Below are 21,118 nucleotides of genomic sequence, written 5' to 3' on the forward strand. Positions count from 1 at the left end.
TGGTCCAAGAGTGGCGGGAGAAATGTCTGGCAGATCTATACAGACTATGACAAACCCACTCATGGTCCTTGCCTGGCCAGTTTTTCTTTCCTTGAAAGAAGCGAGCAAGAAAAACTTGGGTGAGGATAAACAGAGTTTGTAGATGCTCCAACCGCAGCTCCCCCCACCCGACAAATTCCTCTCTCTCTCTCTCTCTCTCTCTCTCCACAGACAAATTGGCATGAATGAATCTTCAAACACCCCACTCAACACCCCTACACACCCCTGGCCCCTCCCACTCCCCCGCCATTGGCCGGCCGGTTTCTAAGAAGGAATTTAAAAAGGAGGCCTTGGTTTTGCATCGCTTAGGCTCCAAGAGGACAAGAAGACGGAAAGGCATCCCTCCCACAGCCTTCTTCCCCGCCGCTGCCTGGCCTGAACATGCAGACGTCCCAGGCTCTGTACTCTTTCTGCATCTTCTTCCAAGTCTTCCTCCCTTCTGGGCGAGGCTGGCAAGTGCTTAAAAACGATGCCACGGAGATCGTGCCCGACTTCCCGGAGAATACCGAGCCACCGGCCGAGCAACCGTACGTCCAGAGTGACAACGACACCATGAACAACCGGGCGCAACAAGGAGAGAGGCACCTGCAACTTGCCCTGGGCAGGACGGGTAAGGAAAATGAGAGAGAGAGAGAGAGAGAGAGAGAGAGAGAGAGAGACCTCTTCTAGTTCTCAGGCGTGTGCTCATCTCTAGCTGGCTGTTGTAGCAGAGCAAGCAGGTAGGGTTTGCTGCAGGTTAGTGCACACATTTGATGTTGTTCCACAACCTGTGGTCATACAGATGTGCTCGGACTCCAACTCACATCAATCCCAGTGGTCCAGGATGATAGCAGTTGGAGTCCATCAAGATCTGGAAGCCGACAGGTGCCACCATCCCTGGTTTTCGTTTTTATAGAATCATAGAGTTGGAAGGGACCCCCCCCCAGGGTTATCTAATTCCATTCCCCCCCCCCCCCGCAATGCAGGAATCTTTTGACCAATGTGGGGCTCGAAGCCACGACCCTGAGATCAAGAGTCTCGTGCTCTTTCCAGCTGAGCTATCTGTGAACTTTGCCTTGCAGGAGCTCTCCAGGGTCTCTAGGTGAAGGCAGAGGTATTTCCCATTAGCTGGGATAGGAGGAGGAACAGCAGAAGGGGCCCTCTATGGAGTCAGACCATTGGCTTAGCATTGTTCACATGGACCAGTAGCAGCTGTCCAGGGATGCTGGGAATTGCACTCAGGAGGAAAGCAATTACTCCGCTTCTAAGCGATGGAACTTTTCCCCTGCAACCTGAGATCCTTTTCCTGGAGGAGCTGGGAATTGAACCTGGAGTGCTTGGCATTCAGAGTCTGTGCTTTCTCCCCTGAGCTATCGTCCCAGCCCGCCACAATTGCTAAAGATTTAGTGACTGGGCTCCTGAAATGACTTTTTAGGAATTACATTACCCTACAAAAGGCAGCATTGTGCAGTCTTCGCGGGTGGTCTCCTGCCCAGGCACTGGTCAGACACAGATCTGTACACAATCATAGAAGACTTGGAAGGTACACCATGAGGAACATCTAGTCCAACCCCCTGCAATGCAAGAATCTTTTGCCCAATGTGGGTCTTGAACCCAGGACCCTGAGATTAAGAGTCTCATGCTCTACCAACTGAGCTATCTGCTTGCCTTCAATGAAGGCTGCAGCACAACCTGCCTTCAGACCATGCCTTGGGACTAGGACAGCCCCACGTGGTCTCCCAGTCTAGGCATGGACTAGATCCTGACCCGCTTCATTTCAGTAAGGTCCCTGCAACACAACATGCCTTGAAGACCACACCTGCCTCTTGTAATCTGCCTTGCTTGTTGCGTACGGCCAAGAACCGTTCCCTAGCAAAGGAGCTCTGTGTAACACAAAAGCTTTCACACTTCATGGGCCAATAATTTTCTACAGCCATTTGATCCCCCTGTAGCCATTTTCATCCATGAGACTTAAAAGTGGCTTTAGTTTCGACCAGATTTTGTTAAACATCAAACCTATTCGGCCAGAATGTTTGTTGGCATTGCAAGCATGTCTCCTCTGCTTCCTGTCCTGCACGATCAATGATTAGATCGTAAAAGGAACGCTTGCCAAAGGACATGTGTGAAAATGCTCTTAAGAAGGTAGCAATTTGTCCTGAAATATGTGGAGTATTGTGGGATGATATATTCAATTAGGGCTCTATTTACAGGTTTTGCAATGAGACAGTAGGACGTTCTGACCTCTAGGGGTGGAGGAGAAATTGGATTCAATTTGCATTTAAAGGCGAACCGACTTAATTCACATTCTCTAAAACAAGATGTGAAATATAGGAAGTTTTAAAAATTTGCACCGGTCTGAATTTTGCAAAGCTGCTCTTCAGCTAAGTAATGTGTACAAAAGGGCACATGGTAGGGTAAATGTCCATTTTTGTAAGTGAAGAAAAATGATAATTTTTTTAAGATAAATGTGCATAAAAAGTCATATGTTGGTGAAAATAAGATACGAAAATGCATTATATTGGGGAAAACCGATTTTGCAAAAACAAAAACAAAAGCATTGGGAGATATCTGCACTAAAATGCTGGTGAATTTTCATGAGAAAAAAATTGCAAACTGATGTGGAGATCCAGAGATTGGAAAAAGCGAAAGGAGCCTATTTCCCAATGTCCCGTGCCAAAGTAGAAGGCTGCCCCACATAAACTTGCTAGAAATGGCAGGCTGCGAGGGAAGGACTGACTGACAGAGCTACTTCGCCTGAAAACCAGATCTGTGCATGGATAAGCACCCAGCATGTGCCTTGCCATGACAGGGTGAGAGAAGGGGGTCTTACTCATAAAGTAATTCTGACTAAACAGTTTGCAGATGGGGAAAACAAATCTACTGTTTGCTTCCCCATACGAAGCCTTTGGGAACCCCTAGATGTAACTCATTCCGTTTTGAGGTTGCTGGTGTACGAAAGTTCCCCCTTTCTCCACGACCTGGACTGAAGCACCTGGAAATGTACCCGGAAATGGGGATTGGATCTAGAATAGCTCAGCCCGTAGAGCATGAAACTTAATCTCAGGGCGGTGGGATCGAGCCCCTTCTAAAAACATCGGTGTGTCTGTGGGGAAATCCTAACTTCGATATACTTGCAAAAATCCTACTGCACAGGGTTGTATCCAGCGAGGAGCAAACCTGTTGCAATTAATGAACCGAAGTGAGCCTTAATGGGTTTACTCTGAGTAGGACCAGTATTGGCGGCAACCCACAGGATCCTGTCCGCACCTCAATCACAAGAGGACAAGGGTTGGAATTCACAGAGTATCTTGTATCACAGAACAGAACCATATACTTGGTTAGGCTTTGCATGACAAGCTTGTAGCTACATGGAGGTGCAAAAGCCTTGTTCTCTTTTTCACGTGTGTGCAGAGGAGGGGCATCCCTGTCAGGACTGCAGCTGGGGAGGGAAGGCTCAAACCTCCTCTTCCCCCCCCCGCCCTGTGGTCCTGATGAAAACCCTGCCCTCCCCACAATGCCAATTGCTAAATAAAAATAAAATAAAAATAAAAGCAGGTGCCGTTGCTATTCGTGCAATGACAGTGACATCTCGCTCGGCCCGGAGCGTGCGGCTGTTCTGAGGCGTAAGTGACAGCCCTCTGACAATGTGTGTCTGTGGGATCTTGTCGCCAACAACCGCATGAGAAGTTGGCACCCTCGCGGGCTCCTTCCCACGGTCCGTCTCCCGGATTATCAGCCCACTTCCTGCTTCTGTCGCATGGGGGAAGCTCATACTTTGCTGAGGAAACAGTCACCTTCCTGAAATTAGGCTGAGCAAGCAATTCTAGAATGTTCTTCCTCTGGGTCATAGCCATACCTGTTCCTCTCTGTTATCAGAACAGCTCCCCTTTGAGAAACAAACCCTTTGTGTAGCCTATCTGCATATTACTCCTTGCTGATTTTTGTTGTTAAAGGGGTTGGGGGGTTGCTTGGAACTTTTGCAGCCCCAACGCCATCACATTCCCCTTGAATGATCCCCCTCTCTCTTTTTTGGCAAGTTACATCAAAGTTTTTGCTGAGTCCAATTTCTGGATGGTCATTGTGCTGTCCTATTACTCAGAGGCCTGCAAAAATGCAAGTCAGAGACTGTCTCCCGAGACCCCACATTTTCCAAATTAGCTGAAAGAACAATCTATGGGGCCCTCTTGACAAAGAGAATCGCAATAATCAAGAAGAGCCCTACTGGATCAGGCCAAAGATGATGGTGGTGGTGGTGGTGGTGGTGGTGATGATGATGATAATACCCCGCCTATCTGGCTGGGTTTCCCCAACCACTCTGGTAGCGGCTTCCAGCAAAATATTAAAATACAATAATTCATCAAATATTAAAAGCTTCCCTAAACAGGGCTGCCTTCAGATGTCTTCTAAAAGTCAATGACAAACTTAGTTGGTCTCTAAGGTGCTGCTGGAAGGAATTTTTTTAATTCTGTTTCTAAAAGTCAGACAGTTGTTTATTTCTTTGACATCTGGTGGGAGGGCGTTCCACAGGATGGGTGCCACTACCGAGAAGGCCCTCCGCCTGGTTCCCTAGGCAGCTTCCTGTTCTCACAGGGGCCAGCCAAATGATTATAGGAAGCCCACAAACAGGTCCCGAGTGTGACAGCACTCTCCCCAGTAACTAGTATTCAGAAGCACACCACCTACAATGCTGGAAAAATCGCTAGTAGCCATTGATAGCCTTATCCTCCAGGGATTTGTCTAAACTCCATTTGTAGCCATCCAAGTTTCACTCCTATGTTTTGTTCTGCCCTGGAGAATGGGGGGTTCATATTCTACAAGCAAGGAATATGAATCCACAACCTTCACTCACAGTAACCAAGGTCTCTGTGACTCCCCTGCGATCTCCTGATCAAGAAGGCATAGGGCAAGTCTTGGAGCCATCTAGCCATGCCAAAGTGGCCAGCTTCAAGGAAGGGCCCTGTCCTTTTAAATTCCTGCCGGCTAAGAAGCAGGAGCGGAGAGACACCCAGCAAAACTATTCCCCTACTAAAGTTCCCTGTTTACATCTGGTCATTGTCGGAACAACACCTGCTCCCCCTCCAGGAGCTCTCCAAGGTCCTGTAGAATCTGCCTAGTTCTGCCATAGCAGATGAGGAGGTGGCAACCGTGTTTCTGGGTTGTACCACTTCAGCCTGCAGGTGGGTTTAGTAAAATTTATATATGACTAATTGCAAGAGGGGGAAAAAAAAACTCCAAGTGGTTTACAGTTAGTCTGTAGCGGGTTCCGCCCCCTACTCCACATATTTTTTATGCATTGAGGGTTTTTTTTAAATGAAAGAATATTCAGCCATGAGAGCGCCCTCCATTGGTCTGAAGTGGAACTTCCCAGTGGTACAGCTGTTGTTTTTCAGAATTTGGAACAGGCTAACCGATGCCCTGTCAGGTGAGCTCACCGATTGGCCAGAACTTTAGTGGTGCATAGAAAACTCTACTTGGCTCCTGCCGAATAGCAAATCAGATCTGAAAGTCAATAGAACCCATTGAAGACTTTGACGGCTGGTTTTCTGCTCATTCAGAGCATCTAGTGCCGTCTGGGTGGGTGTGGAATATTTTCAGGATCAAAGCCTGCATTTCCTCTGGGGGAAGTGACGGATGCTGCATACTGGTAATAGGTGGGACAAAATCCAAAAGTGTGTAGGCCCAAAGATCCTAGTAGTTGGTGGGGCTACTGAGGGGAAACAATAGGCTTGATTACCCTCCTCCCAAGGCCTGACAGGGAAGCTAACTCTATGGTATTAACCCCTTCATGCAGTAATTCGACTGAAGCATGCTGGCTATTCCACAAAAAAATAACCCATCCTTCTTTCTCTCTTAGAACCACTGGAGTTCAGCTGCCGGGAAACATACTCGACCCGCTACATCACCGACGGTCTGTGCCGCAGCATCAAGCCGCTAAGAGAGCTGGTCTGTTCCGGTCAGTGCCTCCCCTCCCACCTCCTCCCCAACTCCATCGGCAAGGGGAAATGGTGGCGGCAGAACGCTTTGGATTACCGCTGCATCCCGGCGCACAGCCGCTCTCAGCGTCTCCAGCTGGCCTGCCCTGACGAGGAGCTGCGGACTATCAAGATCAGAGCCGTCACCGCTTGCAAGTGCAAGCGCTACACCCGCTACCACAACCGCTCCCAGCTCAAGGACTTCAGCAAAGAGGCCGCCCGGCCCCAGAAGAACAAAAAGCCACGTCTCTCCAGGGCCAGGGGCAGTAAGGCCAACCAGCCGGAGCTGGAGAACTCCTACTAAGCGGAGGGGCCGTCGGCGAGGCCCAGCCCAGATTTTTGTTTTCTGCATGGCCCACCCTCCCTTTTCGTTGTTGTTGATGGCGAATGGATAAACATGGAATGGAGTGAGCGGGGGATGGTGTCGAGGGGTCTTCATGGCCACTGCCCCGGTTGGAGGTTCAGAGCTCATGCAGCCCAAAAGCTATCCGACTCTTCTCAAGGTGGTCGGATGAGAGAGGCGAAGGGTGGGGTGGGGTGGGGAATGGACAGAGCGAACCTGAGCTGGAGGAAGCCTGAGAGATGAGTCGCTCAGAGGGTCCGCAAGGGGTGGTGTGACTCGACAGGCCAAAGCGGGTGAGCAGGGCCCTCTTGTTCCACTGCCTCCCTCGTGATTTCCTTGCCCTGACTCTGTTTGACAAAGGACTGGCGCCTCTCTGCGAAAGCAAACATCAATTTAGAACCAGGTGACATCTCTCCAGGTGTGTGCTCACCTGCACGCCTTCTCTGCTATCCTTGCTTTTTCGCAGGCCGCACATTAATGCGTCGCTCCTTGTTGTGCCACACAGCATTGCCTGAACTATTCGCTAAGCTCTTTGTCAGCAGGACGTATTGGCTTCCTGTCCTGTGATCTGTTGGGTTGCCCTTCCATTCGCCAGGAGAAATGGGGAGCTTCAAAAAATTAAAAATTAAATCACGCCTTATTATACAGTGCCAAATGCACACACGTCTTGGCACACAGCTCACTTTGCAGGGGCAAGTTGGACCAGGAAACTCAAAAGAATGGGGGGGGGGGAGTTTTTAAAACCATGCCATATTGTACAGAGCCTGACTTCTATATAAACATAGGGTGCTCGAAGGCTAGGTGGGGCTTGCTATTTTAGCATCAAATAGTATATACCGTGCAGCAGCCTTTTACTAGTATTCTAGGAGTCCCAGGTTGTTATTGTTTTGTTTTAAAGGGAAAGGCAAAATAAGTTTCTAGTCCTCAAAGTGGCAGAAAAAAATATTTCTTTTGGGACTGGGGGCGGTTTTAATGAACACAAGGCGATTCAGAGGGAATCCAGATTCATTTGCTCCAGTCAATTGGATTCAATCTGTTTGTGGAAATAGGTTTCTAAACGTGAACCAGATACGCTAGCTATGCAGAAGTTAGAAGTCTGCCCCATAAAGTTACTCCTTTCATTTGTGATGTGTTCATCAACAGGTGCCTCAACCTCGGCACATATGGACCCACTCTAGTGCTCCCTTGTTTGTCTTGACCATTTGTTGATTCTTAGGGTGCCGTTGATCTGGTACAACTCAGTATAATGTGCTTGTCGGTTTAGCCATTAGCCACTTCCTCCCACCCCCTCTCTAGCCTTTGATCTGGATTAGAACTAGAATGTTGTTTCTACAATGCCAATACACACCTGATATGCTTAAAAGCTGTTCTCTGCAACAATGAGGGCTAGAAACCTTCCTTTAAAACACCGAGGAAGACCTTTCCTCTGCTGCTGCTGCAGCAGCAACAATAACCAAGGATAAAGAATTTCCATTGCACTCGTAGTGCTGCGAGTGTTGTTCATCCCAATAAAAACCTTTTGTGCAGGAAGTCATAGATATTCCCATTTTGCTCCAGCGAGGCTTGCAGTCCGAGCCTACGGGGACAAGTCTCACTGCAGTCAAAAGGGGCTTCCTCCATTTGTGTTAGTTTTGCGTCCGTTACAATCCTATCCATGCCTTCTCAGAAGTAAGTCCCGCTGATTTCAGCAAGACTTAGGGATTATCCACACTTAACTTTCCTCTGCTCTTTCCAGGCGCGGTCCATGCTTTAATGCTCCGTGTCTGAGCATCTTTTTTTCCTTCTTCCTCCAGAGGTTTTACATGAAAACCCGCTCTTTAAAGCTGAATTGGCACAAATGGCAATCTGCAGAAAACCCAAATTGACATTTGTTCCGACTGAGCGCCAAAAAGCGGGTTTTTGCATGGAAAGCTCCAAGGCAAAAACAAAAAATTGTTCAGATCACATTTTAAACCACAGACTTGTGCCTGGAAAGAGCAGGGGGGGGGGAGTTAAAAGACGAGCCCTGAGTCCTAAGTAAGTGGGCATATTTAGAGATTGTGACTTGCCAGAAGGCACTCAATAGACTTATGGCCAAGCTAGGATCTGAACCCCAACAAAGACCAATATTCTATCCACTGGAGACCTAGTTCTAGATGCCTCGTGGCTGATCCAGAGAACTTTGAACGTGCTGCCAATTCCGCCATCACTGAAACAGGAATTAAAGTAATTTTCCATTTATGAAACGAGCAGCACCCAGGCCTCAAGCCTCCTCCTTGGAGTTCATTCCCTCGACTTGGACATCTCCCTCCCTAAATCCAGATGTGTGAGTTTCACTTATTCGGCAGTGGGAAACATGTGCTGCGCATGAGCTCAGCTGTGGTTGGTTTAGTGCTCCCTTCCCATTCGTTTAGCATCCTCCAGGCATCAACATCTGGACAGCCCGTACTGAATCCGCAGCACTTCCAGATGTTGGATGTCGCTGGCCTCCAAACCTGCTCTAAACGAGACAAAATTCAGCACCTGGGCATGTCCCTTCCCCAGTTGTTCCTGCTTCATCAACTTGTAAGGTGTGTGTGTGTGTGTGTGTGTGTGTGGCCTTTAGGATTTGTTTCCACTGGTGGACTTGGCAACGGAAAAGCTGCATTTCCCAAGATTAAAATGGCATATTTATTATTTCCCTGTAAAAAGTATTTATGCTTTCTTTCTTCTTTGTTCTTCATCATCATGTCGCAACCGGGCAATCCTGCTCCTGAGATATTTAGCTTAACGTTTCAGAGTTATACAGATATATTCCTAAAAAGTATTAAATGAATAAAGTCATGTCCATGGAAAATGATGGCTGGTGTTTTTTTGTTTTTTTAAATGTGCAATGCAAGGGGTTGTTAACCTGAGAGCCATGTGCTCCTCTACATACCTGTGGGGGGCGGGGTCAGAGGCAAAAATGGGTGGAGCCACAGACATGGATTTTACACCCTCTCTATCCTCCGCCCAGGCAACAAAGAGGCATTATCAGAGCTCAAGGACTGCCAAGGGGCTGACAGGGAAATCAGGTCCCTCGCAGGCCAAAGAGGGAGCATGCAGTTAGCTTCTTTATTAAAGCTCGTAAATGAGGCTTTATTAAAGAAAGGAGGCTCATAAAGGCAAAAACCCCTTCATGAAGAAGTTTCTTGAACTGGCATGCAGCCTCTCCTTCGCTCTCTAGCCCTCTGAGTCAGGTCTTAGAATCATAGAATCATAGAGTTGGAAGAGACCCCAAGGGCCATTCAGTCCAACCCCCTGCCAAGCAAGAAACACCATCAAAGCATTCTTAACATATGCCTGTCAAGCTTCTGCTTAAAGACTTCCAAAGAAGGAGACTCCATCACACTCCTTGGTAGCAAATTCCACTGCCGAACAGCTCTTACTGTCAGGAAGTTCTTCCTAATGTTTAGGTGAAATCTTCTTTCTTGTAGTTTGAATCCATTGCTCCGTGTCCACTTCTCTGGAGCAGCAGAAAACAATCTCTCTCCCTCCTCCATATGACATCCTTTTATATATTTGAACATGGCTATCATATCACCCCTTAACCTTCTCTTCTCCAGGCTAAACATACCCAGCTCCCTAAGCTGTTCCTCATAAGGCATCATTTCCAGGCCTTTGACCATTTTGGTTGCCCTCTTCTGGACACGTTCCAGCTCGTCAGTATCCTTCTTGAACTGTGGTGCCCAGAACTGGACACAGTACTCCAGGTGAGGTCTGACCAGAGCAGAATACAGTGGTGCTATTACTTCCCTTGATCTAGATGCCATACTCCTATTGATGCAGCCCAGAATTGCATTGGCTTTTTTAGCTGCTGCATCACACATTACAGGTCTTCACCCCTGTAATCTTCCGCTATGGCAGAAACCTACTTTCTGTGCCTGTTCCTCAGCAACATGCAACATCCTTTGCATTCTGTTACTCAGGGGGCTGGGGAGGCAGTGCTTTTGGTGGCGCAGGAGAGCTCTGCGGCAATTATGCTTTGCAGAGCGGTGCGGAAGTTGCCGCAACAAGTTCTCTTCTTCCCCTCCTAGAAAAGACTGCACAAAATTCGTGGTTGAAAGGTTTCAAATAACACATTGCTTTACTTGGTATACTGGGAACATATTTACATGAATTTATATACGAGGCTGACTAATATTTGCAGAACTTATTCTGAGGCCCACGGCAGCATAAAACAACACCTGCTGCTCTCACTGTTCAACCCCCCCCCTCTCAAAAGCTGCAGGGTCTGGCTCCCCTCCGTAGGAGTCAGCATCCATACTGGAAACCTCATCTCTCTGTCCTGTGCTGGGCCCACCTGCCTCTCCATGATCCCTCACACTTCCTGCTACTAGTACCTCCCAGTGTGTCCCCTCCTCTGTAGTGTGGCTGGTATTCCACCACCAGGATCCGGGATCTAAATCGTCATCTTCTGGGGGGCTCTTGAGCAGGCGACTCCCACCACCCTTCCTAATCTTGCCAGTTCCTGACAAGGACACCGTCCAGAGAGACAAACAAACAAACAAACAAACAAACAAACAAAAAACATACAAGGAGCCTATGAAGTTAGACTTTTGAAGAGTGTTTGGCTCAGGAGAGTGTGTTGCCTGGGGAGAAGTCTGAGGGCTGGATAAACTGGATTTGTATTTCGCACCTGAGCCTGAGGTCTCCCACCTCCTTGGTGTAATGCAAATATTGCAGGCCATAGTGTAGCGGGGGAAGGGGACATGGGGACAGCATAGCTGCCAAGTCTCCCGTATTCCCCGGGAAACCCCCATTTTGCCAGCTGTTCCTAGCTGAAAAAACGGATTTTTTTTTGTTTTCCCCCGGTTTATTCTGGCGCGGCGGCCATTTTGGAACTGGGCGGAGCATGCTCAGAAGCGACTTTTGGTGCTGCTTTGCCCAGTTCCAAAATGGCTGCAGTGCGACTTCTGGGCAGAGCAGCATCAAAAGTCGCTTCTGAGCATGCTCCGCCCAGTTCCAAAATGGCAGCAGCGCTACTTCCGGTCTGCTACTTCCAGTCCGATCCCTTATTTCTCTGACATGAACTTGGCAGGTATGGGGGACAGTTGTCCTGGGCTCAAAATTGGCACAAGATCCCAACACCCGATGCTGGCTTAATACAGCTGTGGTGCATTCGTTGAAAATGGCTTCTCCTGTGCAAACCAGGAAGTGACCTCTCAAGACAATGGAACGACTCTTCTTTACTTATCTCTGCAGCTGCAATCTCCTGGGTGATGTAGACATTGTTAGGTAATTGAATGTGCATGTGTACTCCGTCCATTTCCCTCCCACCCACCCTGGGCACTGGCAATCCATGCTACACCACTGTTCGCGGGATAGGAAAGTTGGAGGAAACCAACCAGGACAGTTGCCCTGTCCTGTCAGTACCTCTCCAGTTGCTGCCTAAGCAGGCATATTTTCATTTCATTTCACTTTTAATTTGTATGTTGCCTTTCTGTATTGCTGTATACACAAGGTGATTTACAAGCTGAAGAAGCAACAAAATAGATGGGGAAGATCACTCATGTAATAACAATCTGATAAAATACAAAAAAGGTTCCAATAACTTTAAGAAGAAGAAGAAGAGTTTGGATTTGATATCCCGCTTTATCACTACCCGAAGGAGTCTCAAAACGGCTAACATTCTCCTTTCCCTTCCTCTCCCACAACAAACACTCTGTGAGGTGAGTGAGGTTGAGAGACTTCAAAGAATTGTGACTAGCCCAAGGTCACCCAGAAGCTGCATGTGGAGGAGTGGAGATGCGAATCCGGTTCCCCAGATTACAAGACTACCGCTCTTAACCACTACACCACACTGGCTCTCTTAGCAGGGCTAAGCACAAGTCTGTGGACAATCATCTATCTATTCCTGCCATGTAATGAGGTGGCCATAGCTATAAAACAGTCAACCTATATCAAATAAAGCAGTATTCAATAATCCAGTACTCAACAGAATATACGGTAATAGTGAACAGTAAAATTAAATATCGGCAAAATATCAGCACCTGCCCTGCAAGCAAAAGGCCGCAAATTAATTCCCCAATATCTCCAGGTAGGGCTAGGAGAGACCCCAGTCTGAAACCCTGGAGAGCTGTCAGTACAGACAGTAAGGTAAAAGGTAAAAAGGTAGAGGACCCCTGGACGGTTAGGTCCAGCCAAAGGCAACTATGGGGTTGCGGTGCTCATCTCGCTTTCAGGCCGAGGGAGCCGGCGTTTGTCCACAGACAGCTTTCCAAGTCATGTGGCCAGCAGGACTAAACTGCTTCTGGCGCAAAGGAACACCGTGATGGAAGCCAGAGCGCAAGGAAATGCCGTTTACATTCCCACCGCAGCAGTACCTATTTACTTGCACTGGCGTGCTTTCGAACTGCTAGGTTGGCAGGAGCTGGGGCAGAGCAACGGGAGCTCACTCCGTCAAGGGGATTCAAACCGCCGACCTTCTGATCAGCAAGCCCAAGAGGTTCAGTGGTTTAGACCACAGCGCCACCCACGTCCTGTAGAGCTGTCAGTACAGAAAGTACTGAACTAGATAAACCAAAGGTCTGACTCAGTATAAGGCAGCATCCTATAGCTGTAATTTTACTTCCAAGGAAGAGGAAACAGAGCAAAACCTCACTTCCTGATTGGAAGTTTGAGAAAGGGCATTTCCTGGGGCTACGGCCACACCCTAATTATTTTTATTTTATTTATTAGATTCATATGCCACCCTTCACCACAAGATCTCAGGGCATTTCACAGAATAAAATACAGGATAGAAAAACCAAGTAAATAAGTAAAGCAAAAGAGCAAAACAACAACCCACCCCCCCGTTCCCAAAGGCTGTAGGATATTAATCTGCCAAAGGCCTGGTTGAAGAGAAACGTTTTCACCTGGTGCCTACAAATATATATTGAAGGCAGCAGGCGAGCCTCCCTGGGGGAGAGCATTCTAGAAATGGGGAGCCACCGTAGAAAAGGCCCTGTTTTCGTGTTGCCACTCTCTGGACCTCACGTGGAGGAGACACACGAAGAAGGGCCTTAAGGCAGAGTCTGGGATGGTTTACATGGGGAGAGGCAGTCCTTGAGGTATCCTGAACCATTTAAGGCTTTATAGGTCAAAACCAGCACTTTGAATTGGCAGCCAGCACAGTCGGGCCAGGATCGGTGTAATATGTTCAAACTGTCTTGTCCCAGTGAGCAACCTGGCCACTGAATTCAGAGGCAGCCCTACATATACAGTGGTACCTCGGGTTAAGTATTTAATTGGTTCCGGAAGTCCGTACTTAAACTGAAGCGTACTTAAACTGAAGCGAACTTTCCCATTGAAAGTAATGGAAAGTGGATTAATCCATTCCAGATGATGAAAAACACCCCCTAAAAACAGCAATTTAACATGAATTTTACTGTCTAATGAGACCATTGATCCATAAAATGAAGGCAATAATCAATGTACTGTACTATAAAATAAATAAGACCAGGGCAGTCTCGAGCAGATTGGCCGCCCTGGCGCTGAGGCGCGGAGATCGCTCCGGCGCCCCCGCCCTCGCAGCACAGCTTCCGCGTGGCTTTGCCGCGCAGCGCCCCACCTGCCAGCCCGGTGCCCTGGTGCCCCGCGCCACCGGGACTATACCTAGAGCCGGCCCTGAATAAGACAGTATTGTAGATGATAAAAAATAAAATTATTACAGTGGTACCTCGGGTTAAGTACTTAACTGGTTCCGGGGTGCCATTCACACCCCAAACAGTACTTTTTTTAAAAAAAAACACAATTTATTAGATTTTCCAATTAAAACACATTAAAAGACATTAAACAAAACAAACAAACATTAAAAACAAAACAATACCACACATACATCAATCTTTTTAAACAATTCTCTCCAAATCTCTCATTCCCAATGCTCTGCCGAGCTTGACTTCCCTCCCTCCCCTCATTTGGTTTTCTATTCAGTTCTTATCTCGCAGTTCCTTTATACCTCCCATTTAATGTCAATTCGTAGGATTTATTTCAGTCCTGCAAGTGTCTTTAAACTTCTACAGTTCTTTTCCATATAGTCCACAAATTTACTCCAGTCTCTTTGGAACCTTGCTTCCCCCTGGTTCCGAATCCTGCTAGTCAGTCTCGCTAATTCTGCATAGTCTATCATTTTTGTCTGCCACTCTTCAATCGCACACCCCAAACAGTACTTAATCCGAGCGGCAATAGCGCACACGCACAAAGCGCTGATAGAGCAGTTCTGCGCATGCGTGAAGTGCGCAGATCGCTTCTGCGCATGCGCGTGCTGCGGAACCCGGAAGTAAACACTTCCGGGTCCGCGGAGTACTTAAACTGAAAGTACTCAAACCGAAGCGCAAATTAAACCGAGGTATGACTGTATTGTGTTGCAGTAATCTAACCTAGTGTTTAGCAGAGCATAGACAACAGTAGTTAGGCTAGCCCTGTCCAGATAGGGGAGTAGCAGGGCCACCAGCCGAAGCCGATGGAAGGCACTCCGGGCCACTGAGGCAGCCTGAGCCTCGCGCGACAGCAGCAGATCCAGGAGCACCCCCAAGCCACATACCTGCTCCTGCAGAGGGAGTGTAAAGCACTTCCCTCAAAGGATCCTGGGAAGTGTAGTTTCTAAAGGGTGCTGTGTGTTGTTGGGAGACCTCTATTCCTCTCATAGAGCTACAATTCCAGAATGATTTAACAATCAATCTCACTTCCTAGCAGAATTTTTTGGGGGGAAGCAGTGCTTTTTTGGGGAGGGGGGAGGGGTATGCATGTTGTTGTTTAGTCGTGTCCGACTCTTCATGACCCCATGGACCATAGCACGCCAGGCACTCCTGTCTTCCACTGCCTCCCGCAGTTTGGTCAGACTCATGTTGGTAGCTTCGAGAACACTGTCCAACCATCTCGTCCTCTGTTATCCCCTTCTCCTTGCGCCCTCCATCTTTCCCAACATCAGGGTCTTTTCCAGGGAATCTTCTCTTCTCATGAAGTGGCCAAAGTATTGGAGCCTCAGCTAAACATTTTGCGAATCCAAGTTTGGCTTCATTGAGGGGCAGTATTTCAATATGAGTAGGAAAATGAGAGTACCCCTAAACATTTTTTAAAGGAAAAAAAGTACTGGGGGAAGCCATGACAGCACAGTGTGTTATAGTGCTTTAAATGTATGGTGTGAATTTGGCCAGAGAAACTCGGGGTTCGTGTCAGTTCATGACAACCTTGTGCAATGTGCATCTATGAAGGGAAGACTGAAAAGGATCCAACCCCCCCTGCAATGTAGGGATATGCAGCTGTCCCATACGGGGATCGAACCTGCAACCTTGGCGTTATCAGCACCACACTCTAACCAACTGATCTATGGCGACCTCAGCACATGGCAGGAAGAGATAGACGATTGTCCACAGACTTGTGCTTAGCCCTGCTGACACGCAGTACACTGAATCAGCTGCTACCTCACTGCAAAGGTGTGCAGGAAACCCTCCCCAGCGGTCAAGGGTTTTAATGGTTAGGAGAGGATTTATTAATTGCAATTTATCCCTCCAAGTGCCCATGTGTATGGGTTGAAGCGAGTTTCAAAAACCCCTTGCTTGGCAGCAAAATCAAAAGCATAGGAATTAGGTTGCAAAGCCTCCTTTTGAGCAATAAAATAAGCTGGCTTTCCCCCTCATACCCCACTTAACAAAGAATCAGGCAGCAACTTGCAAAGTAAGTTTAAAGATAAGATTTACTTACTTTATAACCATGCATTGCTTGTCAGCAACAGTAGCAGTAAAAGCTATGCAGGCAAAATACTCACCACAGACATGGTGGAGCTCACCACAAACGTCTCCCTTGTTCTCTTGGAATGGCAATGGCACCCACCTGAGAGGTGCCGGAGCTGAGCTCCAGTGAGCTCCAGCTGAAAAAAAAGAAGCCCTGCTTATATTTACAATATGACCAGCTTAGCAAGCGGAGGCATCTCTGCAGCCCACAATGGTCAAAGGAAGAGAGAGAGAAACAGGAAGTACTCTATGCTCCTTTCCAGGAAAGGAGGGGAAATGACATGGCACAGAGCCCTCTCTACCAATCACATTTCTATGGTCTGAGTATCTGCCTGTCAGCAGTACAGCTCTGTGGTGTTAGCCTCTTCTCGTGCTAACTAGCAAGAGTATACAGCTGTTTAGGGAGGCTTTTAATGTTTAATACCGTAGATGATTTGATTTGATTTTTCTGTTGGAAGCCGCCCAGAGTGGCGGGGTATAAATAATAAATTATTATTATTATTATTTGTTAGGTTTGGCCGCTAATCTCCCACAAAAGCAAGGTCCTCTGCAGACCACGTGGCCCTCTTTCTTATTGGCCCTTTTATTGGTTGCATTGCATTGCTTTGATGCCCCAAGGACCTGAGATGGCATACATGGTTCCTTTCCTTCCTCAATTCATCCCCACAACAACAGGTGGTTTAGGCTGAGAGGCAATGACTGGCCCAAGGTCACCCAGTGACCTTCATGGCCAAGGGGAGATTTGAACCCTGGCCTCCCAGGTCCTAGTCTCACATTCTAACCACTACTCTACACTGGCCTGGCATTGCTGGGCTAGGCCAAACGAGGCTTGTTGTTTTGTGTTATTGTGGGGAGAAAACACAGGCAGGGCACCCCCACCCCCTCTGAGTTGTCCTTTACAAGTTTTAGTCTAACCAGCCTTCTCGCGCTCTCTCTCTAGGTATTTTTAAGCTAAATCAGTCCTCCTGTCCATCCTCTGTGTCCTTTCCGACCTTCCCCCAACAAGCAGGGGCTGGCCAGTTTTGTTTACATGGCGGGTTATCGGGCCCCCAGGCTAAACAGTGTGTGCCTTTATCGCTTTGCCAATTTCTGCAGTGCTTGTGGCGTGAGGTTATTTCCATGGCTTAAGAAAACAGCTCACGCCTGGCCAGACAAACACACACAATGAGCTCACCCTTCATTCGGATTCTTTCTGTGCAGAACACCCCCTGCGGGAACGGCCTTGGGACAGCCTGGCTCCTGCGAGACTATTTGTATCTGGTCTTTTTTTCTTCCTCCTTTCCCTTCCTTCCTTCTCTCTGCTTCCTTCCTCCCCTCTGCCATAAAACACAGCCCGTTTCACGCTTGTGTGTAATAAATCCAGCTTGCAGGGAGAGGAAAAAAAAAAAAGCTCAGGCTTTCGTGGTTTATTTCCCCCCACCCCCACCCTAACCTCCTTAAGCCTGAAATAAGTCTCCAATTTGACATAATTACACCCTCATTTTGAGGGGTGAGAGCTATTTGTAGGGACTAAAGGTCTGTTTCCTCTTTACTTCTGCTCTGGCAAGCGGTGGTGGTGGGGTTTTGAACGCGAGGAATTGGGGGCCAGGAAAGTGAGCAGAAGAACACAAGAATAACAGACTTACATTGCAGAAGGAGAAGTAGAGTCCTGCTGGAATAGACCAAAGGCCATCTAGTCTAGCTTAGTCTCACGTTGGTCAGATAAATGCTTAAGGGAAGCTAGCCAGCATGGCCTGAGAGCGATAGAATTCCCCCCACGAGGGCTGGGGGGAGGAATAAAGTTGATGATGATAATAACTTTGAGGTGAGCCTGCTGGATCATTTCTCGGATCCTGTCCCAACAGCAATCAACTAGATTCTTATGGGAAGTCAGCAAACAGTATTGGGAGGCACCAGCTAGGGAACCCCCCAAGGGAAGAAAGTTCAGAGCCTGGGGATAGGTGGTAAGACGACCATGTGTGGTCAGAGGGAGAAGGAGGAGAAGACTGGGAAGAGGAGGTGTTGGAAGCTGAAGAGGTAATAACAGGGCTTAGTGAGCAGGGAGAGTCTGTGGCAGACGGAAGTCCAGAAGCAGAGGCAGAAGCAGAGGCAACTCTGCAGGATTTCGGGAAGCGGTCTTTCCCAATTCTACCTGGAGATGCCAGGGATTGAACCTGGGGCATTTCTGGTACTCTGCCCCTGACCTATGCCCCTTCTGGCAGTTTTTGAGATGCTGGATGATAGATAAACAGTTGATAGTCAGTAATGATGCTCCTGCGTCAGGGATAATGAAACGGACAAGCTTGGATGAGGCCAGACAGTTGCTTAGCAGAGGGTAGCGAGTTTGCTACGGATGCTAGCTCAGAGGGGAACTCTCAATTCCTCGAAGGCCGTTTGTACATTTCATTCCTTCTCTGGAACAAGATGTGGCCTCCTGGCTTCCTCCTTGATAGGGATCAGATAGAAGTGTGCACTGCTCTTTTTTAGATTCTCCCGTTCCTTAGCTTTTCAGCCATTATCCTCTGCTGTCGGGACACATTTTCTCAATCAGCCTTGGCAACTGCGCAGTCTCTGCTCTCCTGTAAACAGCTGTGAAATAAACCAGCCATATGTCTGTGGGGTTGATTGGAGGCAGAAGCACAGGGACCTGCTTTTTTTGGGGGGGGGGAGTTGGGACACGCGCCTGGAAAAGTGCAGTGCGGACGGTTCCAGCTCCATTTCGGCCCCTGTGACATCTTTTGGCTCCACCCTGGATTCTATAGCGCAGAGCTTCCGAACTCTGTGTCGCGATACGTCAGTGTGTCGGCTGCGGTGTGTAGGTGCTCCTCCAGGGGCTGGGAAGGGATTAGTTTAACCTCCGGTTTTGCTCGTAAAACTGAATTACTGCGTCGCGGAAAGATGCATGTCCAAAAAGTCTGTCACCAACATGAAAAGCTCTGCTGTAAAGCAACACTACCTGAGCATGTACAGAATACCTCCCATCATTGTCGAATGAATGCAAGCAGCTCCCATGCTCCTGGGACTGGTAGGAGATGGGGTGGCAGGTAAAGATGCTTGAGGAATTCAAGCTGTGCTAATCCAGATACGAATTGGCCTGTCCCACACTTGGACGAATGTGTGGAGAGGAATAATGTAAATCTATTTGGGTCCCACAGCTCCCTTAACTTAACAATACTGTTTTTGGCTCAAAGAACGTGTGAAGGCGCTTATTTTCAAGATGTGCACTTTTTTTCTTTTTGTAATAATATTTTTTTCTTTTTTTCCATCTAGAAAACCACTTTTGTTACTCAACAATTATATTCCAATTCGACAAGTGAATTCCCGCTCACCCACCAGCAAAATTTATGACTCAAATTACATACAATTGCGTTTTAAGGTTCCATCTTATCTGATTTCATCCTCTCTAATGTGTTTCTTTACTTATTCTGCTGTTTTCCTACATGTCAAACCCCACTGTGATCTTCGTATAATTATTATTATTATTATTATTATTATTATTATTATTATTTCTGGGCGGCTTCCAACAGAAAAATAAAATACAGTAATCTATTAAACATTAAAAGCCTCCTTAAACAGGGCTGCCTTCAGATGTCTTCTAAAAGTCTGGTAGTTGTTGTTCTCTTTGACATCAGATGGGAGGGCTTTCCACAGGTTGGGCGCCACTACCGAGAAGGCCCTCTGCCTATATGGATAATATTTTTTTATATAGACTAGAAATGGTTTCCAGTCTTCTTTAAAGGATTCTAAATTTGTATCTTCTATCAGTGCTGTCAATTTTGCCATCTCTGCATATTCCAGGATTTTCATCAACCATTCTTCCTTGAAGGGCGTGCTTTGAGTGAGATAGGAATGTTTAAGAAAGGTGCACAGTGAACTAAAAGCTGATCTGCTATATTCCTGACACCTGCAAAGTTGTTGGGCTTTTTTTTCAGGAAGACCCCAAAATTGTTACGCCCTTTTGGGGGGGAGAAACCTCCAAATATAATAGTGATTTTAAGCTTTTCCATCGCATTACCATACGTCCATACCATACCAATTTGGCAAAATTCCCCCGACACCATTTTTACACCCGAAAACCGGGACATGGCAAGTCTATGGTGCTCATTGTAATGTCAGGTGACTGACAGGTGGGTAGGGAAGACACCAATAGTCTGGCTCTTTGGCCCAATCCACTTCCCCACTGGAGCTCCTGGCCAATCAAAATGGGAGTCATTTAGGGTCTGGAAGCAGGCAGGAATTCTGTGAACAGAAATGACATATACTTTCTCTCACCCTCTAAATTCCTCAAAACTCTCTTCCGCAAATTCCCACGGAGCGTATTTCCTGAAAATCCTCTAGATGGGTGAATATTTTATATTTTGTATTCAAATGCCAATATAACAGTCATTACTTCCCCCAAAGTATCCTTGTGAAAGGTGTTCAGATTTCCTAGGAGGCCCCCTTCGCTGAGCTGCAATTCCCAGCACCTTTAAGAAACTACAGTTCCCAGGATCCTTCGGGGAAAGCCAGAAGAGGGCTTCAAATGTATGGTGTGGATTTGTGACCTTAGAGCCTGCACTGAGATGTCACAGCCCATCACTAGACGTGGCACGACAACCCAGGGTGTGCCAAGCTAATTGGTGCCTTTGGGTGGTATGGAAACAGCCCTGTGTTTCTAGCCTTCCTGGTTGGCATAAAGTATTTATTCAGGGCTTCTCCAAATGATCTGTTTATTCAGCACTCATCCTGATTTGCTGGCACACAGCTTACGCTAAGGTTAGACTATGCTCGGGCTTTGTACCACATTTATTCTGATATGTTTATAGGGTGGTTATATTACAATGATCATCCTTTCTGATTTGCTTGCAATGTGTTCATACATCTCCCCATTAATCATTTGTTCATTCCACCCTTTCCAATCCATTTCGTTATGCCTCTCCCAAACACCAAAGGCTGCTTTTTTAAAAAGTGTATTTGTTGCACTTAGAGATGTGAAGGTCCAGAAAAAAACTTAGAGAAAATGCCCTATTCCCCCTTGGTTTTTCTTTTCTTTTCTTTTCTTTCTTTGGCGGGCAGGGGGTGGGGGAGAAGAGGGAATGGGAGAAGGTAGTTTTTCC

General features: G+C 47.4%; 1 protein-coding gene across 1 annotated transcript; it reads left to right on the forward strand.

Moving 5' to 3' along the window:
- The first annotated feature begins 277 nt into the window (after positions 1-277).
- On the forward strand, positions 278-7,217 carry SOST (sclerostin). Its single transcript, XM_035137218.3, has 2 exons — positions 278-649; positions 5,873-7,217. The coding sequence occupies exons 1-2, from the start codon at positions 421-423 to the stop codon at positions 6,292-6,294; spliced, it is 651 nt and encodes a 216-aa protein (XP_034993109.1). The 5' UTR covers positions 278-420; the 3' UTR covers positions 6,295-7,217.
- The last annotated feature ends 13,901 nt before the right edge of the window (positions 7,218-21,118 follow it).

This window comes from Zootoca vivipara, chromosome 12 (assembly GCF_965207765.1).
Source record: "Zootoca vivipara chromosome 12, rZooViv2.hap1.1, whole genome shotgun sequence".
Classification (NCBI taxonomy): domain Eukaryota; kingdom Metazoa; phylum Chordata; class Lepidosauria; order Squamata; family Lacertidae; genus Zootoca; species Zootoca vivipara.